The following is a 12,006-nucleotide window of genomic DNA, read 5'->3' on the forward strand; positions in this document are numbered from 1 at the left end:
AGATTTGGTTGTATATAACCAAAAAACAAACAAAAAACTGAAAAACCCAACCATTAGCGGAACTCAAGGTAATGGTGACTTAAATGAGGTAGAAGTTTCTCTCTTGGGTGAAATAAGTCCAGAGGTAGGCAGTCCAGGGCTAATATGACTGTTCTGCAAATATCCATGTCCAGCCTCCCTGCATCCTGATGTTTTCTGCCAGCCTTGGTGTGAAGCCTTTTAGTCTAAGATGGCTGCTTGAGCTCATGTTCATTGATAGACTCTGACCTGGCCATTTGGCTGCCAATACAGATGCAGACCTGACTGGGTGACATCATCCTAGCTTGGGCATGTAAATTTATGTAGCAAAGGCAAGCTAGCTACTACAGTCCTGATGTATATATGTAGACTTCACACCACCTCCATCCGGCACAGATATTATCTGCCAATTACCAGCATTTGCTTGGCTTGCCTAGTGTGGGTCAGAGACAGTACAATTACAAGATCATTTGATGAAGAGACCTACCCCACTTCTTCTGCCCTGAGCCACATCCCTCAGAGCTTGGAGTCGGCTGGATCAGGTTTCCTATTTTGCAATAAAACTTACCCAGTTAGTGTTTAATCTTTGGTCTCTTAGTGTTTTTCTCTTTAACATCGTTATTTCCACTTTCCAGCCAGTGAGAAGGGGAAAGGGTCGAAGATCACCCTTGGCTTTTAAGGACGCTGCCCAGAAATCACACACCACTTCCACTTACATCTCATTGGCCAGAACTTAGTCACATGGTCATTAGTTTCAAGGGAGTCTGGGGAAGTAGTCTTTTGGGTGGGAGACAGTGGACCCAGCAAAAAACTGGAGTTCTTGTTACTAAGGAGTGAGAGACAGCTAGCAGACTTTGAAACAAGACTCAGTGAAAATGCCAAGAAAAAAATAGTAACTATATAAAGTCATCAAGGCTCTCAGGTTATAAAAATAAGGTATTGTTCTATGGCAATTAAGTACTGGTTAGATGCTGTTTTTCTTTCCTTTCTCTTGTAGTATCTCTGTGGTTTTATTTTTCCCCCTTTTCCAAAAGCAAAACTGATTATTCTATCTTTTCTTCCTATAGGACTTTCCGTGACATTTCTGAAGATCTGAAATCGTCAGTAGACTGACATGGCTTCCACTGCAGTGATTTCTCTAGGAAATTCAGCCTTGACTGTGAGTTCAGCTCAGCTGTGGCCTTCTGTCCTTTCAGCTGTGCCTAGCAAGCAGAGCCCAGGAAAAGAAGCAGAAGCCTCCTGGCCTTTCATACGGAATGCCTGGACAAGAGAGAACTTGCTGTGGGCTGCTTTGCATTTTAAAGCACAGCTTTAGAGCTTGGAAATGTGGTTTGCTCACTGAACTGTCGCTAAGATGGCTTGAAAAGTTTGTTTATACACTGGTACCGTGGCTTGAAATTTTCCCACTTTGGTTGTCTATATTATTATAATGTGTATTTATAAAGTTACTTTAAGAGCCTAAACTACCTGCTATTAAAATTGTATACAATGTCATTTTCTCCTGCTTTAAGAAATCTATTTTTGAACTTTTCTATGATGGTCACTTTTCAATGAAGAGGGCTTTCACTTTTGAGTATATAGTTGCTTGAGCAGGAAAAATGAGTCTTCTACCCTTCTCCCACAGTGTATAGTCTTCTCTTTAAGAAAGAGCAAATCTTTTTTTTTTTTTTCAAATTTTATTTATTAATTTTTTCCCCAAAGCCCCAGCAGATAGTTGTAGGTCATAGCTGCACATCCTTCTAGTTGCTGTATGTGGGACACGGCCTCAGCATGGCCGGAGAAGCAGTGCGTCGGTGTGTGCCCGGGATCCGAACCCGGGCCACCAGCAGCAGTGCGCGCGCACTTAACCGCTAAGCCACGGGGCTGGCCCAGAAAGAGCAAATCTTCAGTGTAAGGGCAGGTGGCTTATTTGAAGTTGTTAGTTGTATGTTGCAACCAGAGGACACACAGAAAGACTGAAGCTCTTCCTTCCCTTCCTTCTCCCTCCATCCCCCATTACACTGTTGCCAAATTTCTAAAACTTGACCAACTACATTGAAGTTAAATACTTATTAAGCTGCTGTTAATGGTAACAATATGATAGAATTTATCTTGTGATTTTTCTTTCCAAATGTTTTAAGTGAAAAAACCTCAGGTGCAGCAATACTCTGATTTGTTAAATGTATCCCTGTTTCATTATTTGGAATTCTGCCAATTAGTACTTATTAGCAGTAGAATTATATTTATGCACTATTTTTCCATCACTTAGCACAGTGCCTTGCACATAACACTCTAAATGAATGGTTGTTGATTTCAATTGTGACTTTTTAAATATCTCAGATGTCACAGTAACCAGCATAGTGCTTTACATTTTACAAAGTCTTTTTGCACATATTATTTTACAACCACTTCACATCAGCTTTCATAGAGCTTTGTATTATTTTACAACAGGGAAGCTAAGGTTCAGAAAAGTGACCAACTGGGGCCGGCCTGGTGGCGCAAGCGGTTAAGTGCGCGTGCTCCGCTGCGGCGGCCCGGGGTTCGCCGGTTCGGATCCTGGGTGCGCACCGACCCACTGCTTGTTAAGCCATGCTGTGCTGGCGTCCCATATAGAGGAAGATGGACACGGATGTTAGCCCAGGGCGAGTCTTCTTCAGCAAAAAAAGAGGAGGATTGGCAGATGTTAGTACAGGGATGATCTCCTCACAAAAAAAAAAAAAGAAAGAAAAGTGACCAACTTAAAGACATCAAGTTTAGTAAGATTTGACCTCAGATCTTTCTGACACCATAGTGTGCAAACTCTGCTATGCTGTAGTGTTTCTTCTAATATCTTATGCAATTTTTCCAGTGCTATGAGATAGAATAGGTGTCCTGTTCTGTCTCAGAGACTTGCCCTACAGTTAATGACAGGGCTGGGACTGGAACCCAGCTCTTAGCCCTGTGCCCTTTCCACTGTATAAAACAATCATCAGGCTCTTTCTCTGCCCTCAAGGGAACATGGAGAAGAAAGCATTCTTAAGTATCAAAGATTTCCTTTTTGGAAAACATTTAAAAGTAGAAATCATTTTTTCTAAAACATCTCAGTAAGAAGCATAGTTAATGATACTTACTTTAAATGTATTCTATTACTTAAGAAAAACTCCTTCTAGAAAAGAGGCTACTGTAATGTCTTTGTTCATACGGTAGACTACATGCAGACCTCTTATTTTTTACTATGAATCCTTCAAAAATTATAATCTGATATTCCACCGAGTTTTACATTTGGCCACTAAGGAACTCATTCTTTTCTTTAGTCAGTTGTTCCATCATTCATTCAGTTAAACATTTGTTTAGAGTTTGCCACACTCCAGGTTCCATGGCAGGCACTGTACAGGGTGCTGAGGGGATAGCTCAGAAGAAAGCCTTCTTTTTCACTTTAAATCTTAGCCAGATCATTAAAATGATTAAAATTAAAAATTTTGCATTTAAAGGGTTAAGAAAGAAATCAGGTTTGTTTTTGTTAATGGTATACTGGTAAGTTTATAGCTGTAATTAGCACATATTTCTAAGAGGCAAATATTATACACAATGAGTTAGTGTGCATATACAAATTATGTTCCTCCAAAGTGCTTTTAGCTGTATAAAGTGATGTTGCAAAACACTAAACTTGAGCTAATGTATGGCTGTTGCTGGTCGTAATTATCAGTATGAATACCAAGTTCTTAGAGGGGAACTCTGAGCCCTTAGAGAATGGTTTAGAGCTACCAAAATTAGCAATGATGCAATATCACAGGAACAGAGGTGCCCCAGAGTGCTAGACAGTCCTGATCAGGACACTTGAACTGCCCCAGTCCTTCAGCAACAGCATAAGGACTCGCAGGTCGACCAGCTGGGGGTGGTCTTCCTGGAACCTTCAAAGACAGAGAGAAACATGCCCCTCAGATATAGTGAGGAGGTTTTACAGAATTTTCACAGGGCATAGAGATTATAATGGTATGAAAAGGTAGGAGTGTCAAGCTCAAGTCTCAAAGATGACCTACCCTCAGATTCTCAGGATTTGACCCAGAAGTTTCTCTAGGAACAGATAATGCATTGGTGAAGTAGAAGTAGCTTCGGTAAAAACCAAATGCAGAATCCTGTTACAATGTCTGCCGTTTTATAGCTTTATTAAAGATTAGTTTGAAGTTCACATTCACTATCCAGTTGTAAACCGAATGGGGGAATGGAAGGAGGAGATACAAGCTCTCCCCACAGTGTGCTCCTCTCTTTTCTGAGAGAAAACAAGGCATGGGATTTTCAGCATAAACTCCATGTCGTCCAAGTCCTCCTTCAGTTCCAAAATTCCTGTCACATTCTCTGTTCCTGGAAGTGATCTCTGTCAGATTGCCTTAGATACAAGTTTTGTTTATTTTTAAATTTGCAAGGATTCTAAAACCCTCTTCCATTAGAGGTAGTTGGCTGGCAGAGTTTTCCCTTGACTTCTGAGACTGGTGTAGATTGACTCTTGACAGTGGGAGGATACCCAAGAAGTGTTATGGAGACACTCTATTTAAACAAACTCAGTAACTTGGGAAATAGCTGCCCTTCAACTGGAATATACAGCTGCTAAAGGGCTTGCAGATGAAGTCCTCTGGCTAACCTTATTCTTCACATGAACCCATTGTGACCCATCAGGACTTCCCAGTACCGCCAGTTCCCACTTTGGTTGTAATTAGCACTTCAGGATGTGTCACTTCTGGACAAGAAATACTCAGAAATTCAGGCCATGCGGGGTCAGATTAGAGCAAAGTAATTTTAGGTGAGCTATCCAGAGCTTTCAGCCTCAAGGTTTATAGGAAAGACCCCTTCACAACTTCCCATACTCTGGTCCCGACTGGCAGTCTCCTCTAAGGGTCTTCCAAGACCCTTCCAAGAGTATGTCGGTAGGTATTTCACAGTGGAAATAGCCTCTGGGAACATTTTTCCAAATGCTACTTCCAGCTAAGAACAAGTACTTTTTGTTTTTATTAATTTTTTGTCTTTACACTTTTTGCCATCAAAATATATCCATTTCATTAACTTATTGAGGACCTGCAAAAAATACACATGGTATCTGAAACCTCTGAGCAGTTATTTTTTGATAGTTTAAAAATAATCAAGAGAGTTATAAATCAAGATGTTCTGTCTACTACAGTCATAGAATTTCTGTGGTAGAATGGGCCTTATTTAATTAGGTGATCCTGGCTTTTTTTAGAGCAGGAAACAAATCCAGAGGTTAAAGTGGTTTTTCTGACACACGCAGAGCCCGTTAGTAACAGAATTCGGAGTAGAAGATAGTTCTTTTTTTCCCCTCGGTCCTTTGTTCTGCTTCTTTGCCCTTTCCCTTGTAGTTGCGTAGCTTTTGGAAAAATGTGTTCCTTATAGCAGTAGTTCCACGGGACGTTATAAGAGAAGAAAAGTGTGTGTGGTGGGAGAAGACTCCATGTTCAATTCAAATTGCAGAATGCTGAGTTTATATCCTTTCTGTAGGATTTCGAAGAGTTTTTAATGTGCTATTATATATTGTGAACTTATAAGAGGGGACAAAGACTATGTTTACTAGACTTATTTGACTTTAAACCGTGCCCCCATCCTCCTTTTCTTACTCAAAGGACTGCTGATCCTCTGGGAAACATGGCTCTCGAGTAAGTGTACAGGTCTTTTAGATGATATCCCTAATGGAAATTTCTGAATGGTAAGTCTACTACCATGGTACCATGTAAACTGTAGTAAATCTCCAAGTTTAGAGAGATACTAGAAAGAAAACACATTTGCCGTTCAGAGCTATACATAAAGTATAGAGATTCTTTTCCACCTATGGTGTGTAAAATCAGTGTTTGTGTTCAGTTTTGCAAGTTTTTCAAGGATCAATTAATGTGCGAATACACTGGTGATATATTGATACATTTTAATAATGCTTTTGTATGGCACTTCATAGTTTTTAGACTGCTTTCTTAACAACCCTGTGAGATAGGCAGGTGTTAAGTATTATCAAATGAGGCACTGACTGGGGGCTCAGAAAGGTTTTTTTTTGTGATTTTCCCTTAAGTTTATACCACAAAGTGATGGAGCCAGAATTCAGTTGCAGAACTTCTGACTCCAAGTCCAGAGTTCTTGACTCCACACCTGGTTTCGTATTTTTCTTCTAGCTTTATATTTTACAGTGAAAGGTGTGGAAGCAAATCTTAAAGTAACATCATTTGGCTTATTATCAAATACTATATATTTTTTTTTATTGCAGTGACCCAGAAAATGTAACTCCTGTTATAGCTATCCCAAAGAAAACCCTCTTTTGTCCTTTGCTGTGCCACTCGTTTAGGTAACCGGACTGTATTTCAAATATTATTTGATTTTGAAACCAAGATTGGATATATAGTTGTAATTGCTTATGTAACTTTTTTTATAGGTTTTTTTTATTGAGGTCATAATAGTTTATAACTTGCTTATGTAACTTTTGGAAAGTGTATCATCTCTGCATTCTCAGGCAAAGTAGAGATGGTTTGAAAAAAAGGATTATTCAAATACAACAATACATATTCTTTATTCTCACACAAATGCTGTTTCTTAGCTTTAACTTGCTTTGACAACCTACTGATGTAACTTCTTTGTAAATGTAAAATATTTATATTTTGAAATAAAATTGCTAGTGTTGAAAAAATCAGGTGGTAAACTTAAGTCTCATTTCTGTTGAGAAATTTGATCTTTAGTGAAGTCACACTTTTACAAATCCACCTTATCTGTCTCTTAGGCTTTATCTCTTGCCTTTTCCTTTAGCACCAATACCTACACTGAATTTTTATGAAATATGGGCAACTTACATAAGGGAAAAAGTGTCTGGGGAGTGGATGCTGGGCACCTTCAAGAGGTGAAAAGGTCCAAGGCTGAGGCTGGAGCCCTCAGTACACAAGGGAAGGTGGCCTTGAGGTAGTTAAGGAAGTGGTGATGTGCATGGCTGGGGAGTAAGAATCAGAGGAAAAGAAATTTGGATTGAGGGCCCGCCCCGTGGCTTAGCGGTTAAGTGCGCGCGCTCCGCTACTGGCGGCCAGGGTTCAGATCCTGGGCGCACACCAACGCACTGCTTCTCCAGCCATGCTGAGGCCCGGTCCCACATACAGCAACTAGAAGGATGTGCAACTATGACATACAACTATCTACTGGGGCTTTGGGGGGAAAAAAAAAGGAGGAGGATTGGCAATAGCTGTTAGCTCAGAGCCGGTTTTCCTCGGCAAAAAGGAGGAGGATTAGCATGGATGTTATAACGCTCAGGGCTGATCTTGCTTGCAAAAAAAAAATTTTTTTTGGATCAAAGAACTGCAGATTTTGAATGAAGAAAACAATCCTAAATTATGGCTATCTTCAATAGCAAAGATATCAGTGCAGCACTGGGTGACGTAGCCAAACCCAGGTGTGGAAGTACTGTAAAGCACATTTCAACAGTGCTTGGGAAAAAACTTTCTGACACCTCCAGTTGGTGGTGTTCAGCTCATCAATCTGACATTATGGATGGAGAAATGGTCCTGGCAAAGGTGTAACAGTGGACTAGCCAACCTCAGATTCTTTTCTATTCTGATAGTTTCTTTTTGGCAGATATGCTAGTTCAAAAAATATTTCTTCATGTTTCTCAGGCTGTTGCTTAAGCCTAGGACCCTTTCACAGGGTGTGTTTCTGACAACCTCTTTTTGGCTTTGCTCCTGGAACCCTTAGGGTAAGGGGTGTTCAGCTCTCCCTCCCATCTCAATCCCGCAGGGGCTCCCTGATTTTAGCCTTACCCTTAGTTTAGTTAGAAATATATACTAATGATCTTTTCAGTCTGTGAACAGCTGTTAAGAAACTGCTCTGTGCTAGGCATTAGGGGAAAATAATTTTGAAAAGTAGTTTTAAAAAGTAATTGAACAGTAATTGAAAAAAAGTGTTGAACAGTAGGTGCTTTTCCATATGGTCTATTTAGAAGAGTATTTCTGGGCTGGCCCTGTGGCTTAGAGGTTAAGTGCGTGCACTCTGGTGCTAGCGGCCTGGGTTCGGATCCCGGGCGCCCACCGACGCACTGCTTCTCCGGCCATGCTGAGGCTGTGTCCCACATACAGCAACTAGAAGGATGTGCAGCTATGACATACAACTATCTACTGGGCTTTGGGGGAAAAAATAAATAAGATTATAAAAAAAAAAAAAAGTATTTCTGAGCAGTAGCCTGAAAGATACCCAAGTCACTCTCTTCTTGCCGAGTACCCAGACACTCCTTAAATAACTGCATTATCAAGTGTTTCATCTTCAGTCCAGCTCAATTGTGAGAAAGATACAGTCAGAAAAGGAGCAGGGTGGAGGGGGAAATGGGGCCTTCCGGAGAAGCTCCAGAAAGACTATATTGTCTGTAGAATTCCTGTCTCAGGGTAAACAGCAGCCCCCTACAGACATGACTCGGGTCCTGCTCTACCAGTTAGTTTCAACCTCAGTGCAGCTTCCAGAAATCGCCGCGGGAATTCGTAGTTAGGACGACTTACCTATCGAGAGGACAGAGGATGGGAAGCTTTGCTGGGGACGGTGGCCTTTGTCCTGGTAAGAGGCCACGTGGCCGTGGGAAGCCTCAGGTATATTAGTTTCTCTGTTTAGCGCGCGTGGGACGTGCATGGAACCCACCGAAGAGTGGTCTGGAGAGAGAGACGCAAGGCGGGGAATGGGGATGGAGGGGGCGGGGCAGAGGCGGGAGTGGGCGGGGCCTGTCGGGGCTGGGCTCTGCGGCACCCCAGCAGGCTGGAGACGGGGCCGGCTGGGGGCGGGGAGTGGGCGGGGCCTGTCGCGGGCGGGGCCCGGCGGCGGCCCAGCAGGCCGGGGGCGGGGCCGTGCAGGGGGCGGGGCCCCGGGCGGCGCGGGTGCTTTGCTGCCGCCGCCGCGCGCGGGCTGGCTGGCGGGCGGCGGGCGACGGGGCCGCAGTGGCGCGGCGTTCCGGCTGCGCGACGAGCGGAGGGCCATGGCTGCCTCTCCGGGCCCGGCCGGCGTTGGGGGCGCCGGAGCAATGCACGGCTCCGGCCCGTCGGGCCTCGCCTTCGACTCGGGACTCGAGATCAAAACTCGCTCGGTGGAGCAGACGCTGCTCCCGCTGGTTTCTCAGGTAAAGTGGCGCCCGGTGCGGCCCCTCGTCTCCCTCCGGCCGCGGCCCGCGATGGCGGCGGCCGCTCGCACAGCCGGGGTCGGGCCGGGCGGGAGGCAGCCGCTGCCCCGCATCCTGCACCCGGACTGCGGCGTCGGTGTCGGACAGCCGGTCTGGGGCTTGAGGACGGGCCTCGGCTGAGGTGGCTGAGTCTGGACCGTTCGAAATCCGGCGGCGAGGCCGAGTTGGCTGAGCGGCAGGAGAGGCTGCGGGGCGGGGGGCCCGGTGCGGACTCGAGAGCCCGGCCGGCAGGTGCGCGCCCGGCCTGCCCCCCAGGACCCGCCTCGGGGCTGCGGCTGCGGTGGCCCCCGGCCCAGCGAGGCCGCCTCCGCGGGTGGGCGGCGAGCCCAGCTCCCGGGAGGCAGAGAGGACCACGGCGGGGCTCCGCTGGCACTTAGGGGCCCCCCTCGGTGCTGCTCTTTAACCCGCTGCCGGCACACGTTCGCAACCCCGGTCCAAACCCGGACCTTTGGGCACTCCAGCTGGGGCATTCCCAGCCTCCAAGTCCAGCGTGCTCTCCCGGGGCCTTTGTCCCTCTGCCCTGCGTGTGTGTCGGCTCGCCCGCCTCGCATTTCTCCCGGGCCACCCTGCCCCTTCCCCTTAACCTGCCTGCTCACTGCAGTTGGCTCTTGTCCGGCCTCGGAAGAGCGGAGTGAAGGACAGTCTGATAGTTAATCCGGATACCCATCTTTTGCCAAATCCCATTTGGGATGTATGCTTTATTGTATTTGTTGGTCATAACAGAAGTCTAGAATCAGCTAATTGACGCGCTTAGCTTTAGAGAAGTTTTTGTTAGGGTGAGCCGAGTTATACGCAGCCTGAGGGCTAGAATTCCTCACCTAGATCTGTGTAATGTGCCAAACACTGTGGGGAGTGAAGAATTCTGTGCCTTCAGGAGCTCGCTGGCGATGTGTGACTCACAACTGGATTGTAAAGTCTTGATGATTCACGCTAGTGCTGCCAAGATTTTAGAGGTAGAAGGAATCTTAAAGGTTATCTGACTCTAAATTAAAAAATTCTTTCTTACAGCATCCTTGACACCTGGTCACCAGCCCCCTGTTTAAACATGTTCAGTGATGGGGAGCCTGTAGCTGTTGTATAGAATTTTTAATGCTGTCTCTTCTCCATGCCAGCCCCGCAAATATTTGAAAACAGCAGTCACACATGTCTGTAGATTCCTGTTACGCTGATTAAATAAACAGCTCCATCTTCTTCACCTGTGCTCATTTTAGCCTGGCTAACACAACAGGGAATGAATACACCCACACCCCCCCTTCCATGTCTGACAGAGGCACTGACCAGTGAGAAGCAGTGCTCTGATCTGTTAGTAATGTCTGCACTGCCCCTCTCCCCCAAAAGAATACCACCACTGCCACCAATACAACCACAACCAAAAATGAGAAATACTGGAGTAGTTGTAAGAGGATGGTGGAGTTCAAGTTGACAGTATTTTATCCATTTATTTAACATACGTATATCATGCTTACTATACACTAGGCCATGTTCTAAGCACTTTATAAGTATTAACTCATTTAATTCTCATGACAGTCCTGTGAGGTAGACATATGTTTATTCTCATTATGTGGATGAGGAAATAGGAATAGTGAGATTAAGAAACTTGTCATGGGACTTCCAACTGTAAATGTCAAGCTGGGATTTGAATCCAGGCAGCCTGGCTCCAGAGTTGACGCTCTTACCCACACCATATGCTGTGTTCTTTCTAGAGAGTAGAAGCAGTGATAAGGTCAGCTAATAGTAGGTACAGAGAAGAGTCCACAATGGGAAAACAAGCTGGAAGGTTGTTGTAATCTGGAGAAATGGTAATTTTTCACAGTATCACTACTAAAAATGTATCAGTGCTACAGCTCTGCATTGTGTAATTCTGGGGTAGAAGAGGGTGGAGAGAGTAGGAAAGTGGAGGAGGAAATGTGTAAATAGCTGCTGAGTTAACTAGAGGTCAATGCCAAAGGGGGAAAATGCCAGTTTTTTTTTTTTTTTCTTCTTTGTTCAAGACTCATTGAGGGCCATAGCTGAGATTCTGCATCCCACACGTTATGTATGCACAGTTATATCTTTAGCACAATACCATAACTGATATTCCTAATGATTGACTGTACTCAACAAGAAAAAGTTAAATTGTGCTTAAGATCAAGAAATGTATAAAGCATGGCCATAATACTGACAAAGCGGGAAAGTGTGGAGTTCACTTTAGAATGATTTTCAAGTTTCAGTGAGTGTTCGTGGCTTTAAAACTGCAGCTCTAGAAAACTCATGTCCAGGAGTGTCATTTTCTAAGGATGCTGCATTATTATCCAACTCATGTTTCGCCATCTTATCCACAAAAATATTTTAAGCATTTTAGGCAAGCGTTTGTTGTATGCTTACTAGTTGTTGCTCTTCGAGGACCTTGTATTCTAGTTGGCAGACAGGACATGTACAAAATAGCACATGCCAAGTGTCAAATGAACATCATCAATGGTAAATGCTTTAAGAGCTCGGAGAAGGCACGGATGAGTCAGGAATGATGCCATAGAGGAGACAGGGTCTGGAGGTGAACAAGTAGGACAAGTATTGTACAGTTTAGTGAGTTTTATTTATTTATTTATTTTTTTAAAGATTTTGTTTATTCATTTTTTTCCCCCCAAAGCCGCAGTAGATAGTTGTATGTCATAGGTTCACATCCTTCTAGTTGCTGTACGTGGGACTCGGCCTCGCGTTGGACGGAGAAGTGGTGCCTCGGGGCGCGCCCGGGATCCGAACCCGGGCCGCCAGCATCAGAGCGCGCGCACTTAACCGCTAAGCCACAGAGCCGGCCCTAGTGAGTTTTAAATAGTTTCTCCTTTGATAGCATCTAAGCTCTTCTGACT

At 44.5% G+C, this 12,006-nt stretch overlaps 2 protein-coding genes across 4 annotated transcripts in view; both read left to right on the plus strand.

Moving 5' to 3' along the window:
- TMEM245 (transmembrane protein 245) overlaps positions 1 to 6,655 on the plus strand; it is a 93,391-nt gene extending 86,736 nt beyond the window's left edge. For both annotated transcript variants that reach the window (XR_015548957.1, XM_014782055.2), the window contains one exon: positions 1,086 to 6,655. Coding sequence is in view for 1 of the 2 variants with exons in the window: in XM_014782055.2 (XP_014637541.1) it covers positions 1,086 to 1,131 (46 nt within the window). In the remaining variant the exon portion in view is untranslated. The remainder of the gene's footprint in view (positions 1 to 1,085) is intronic.
- A 2,250-nt stretch (positions 6,656 to 8,905) lies between these two features.
- CTNNAL1 (catenin alpha like 1) overlaps positions 8,906 to 12,006 on the plus strand; it is a 60,782-nt gene continuing 57,681 nt past the window's right edge. The window contains exon 1 of one of the 2 annotated variants that reach the window (XM_087419342.1): positions 8,906 to 9,100. In XM_087419342.1, coding sequence (XP_087275468.1) covers positions 8,960 to 9,100 — 141 coding nt within the window. In that variant the 5' untranslated portion in view covers positions 8,906 to 8,959. The remainder of the gene's footprint in view (positions 9,101 to 12,006) is intronic. The other variant, XM_004423305.2, reaches the window with a different exon arrangement.

The sequence above is a fragment of the Ceratotherium simum genome, chromosome 29 (assembly GCF_057802395.1).
Source record: "Ceratotherium simum simum isolate JZ-2026a chromosome 29, ASM5780239v1, whole genome shotgun sequence".
NCBI classification, from domain to species: Eukaryota; Metazoa; Chordata; class Mammalia; order Perissodactyla; family Rhinocerotidae; genus Ceratotherium; species Ceratotherium simum.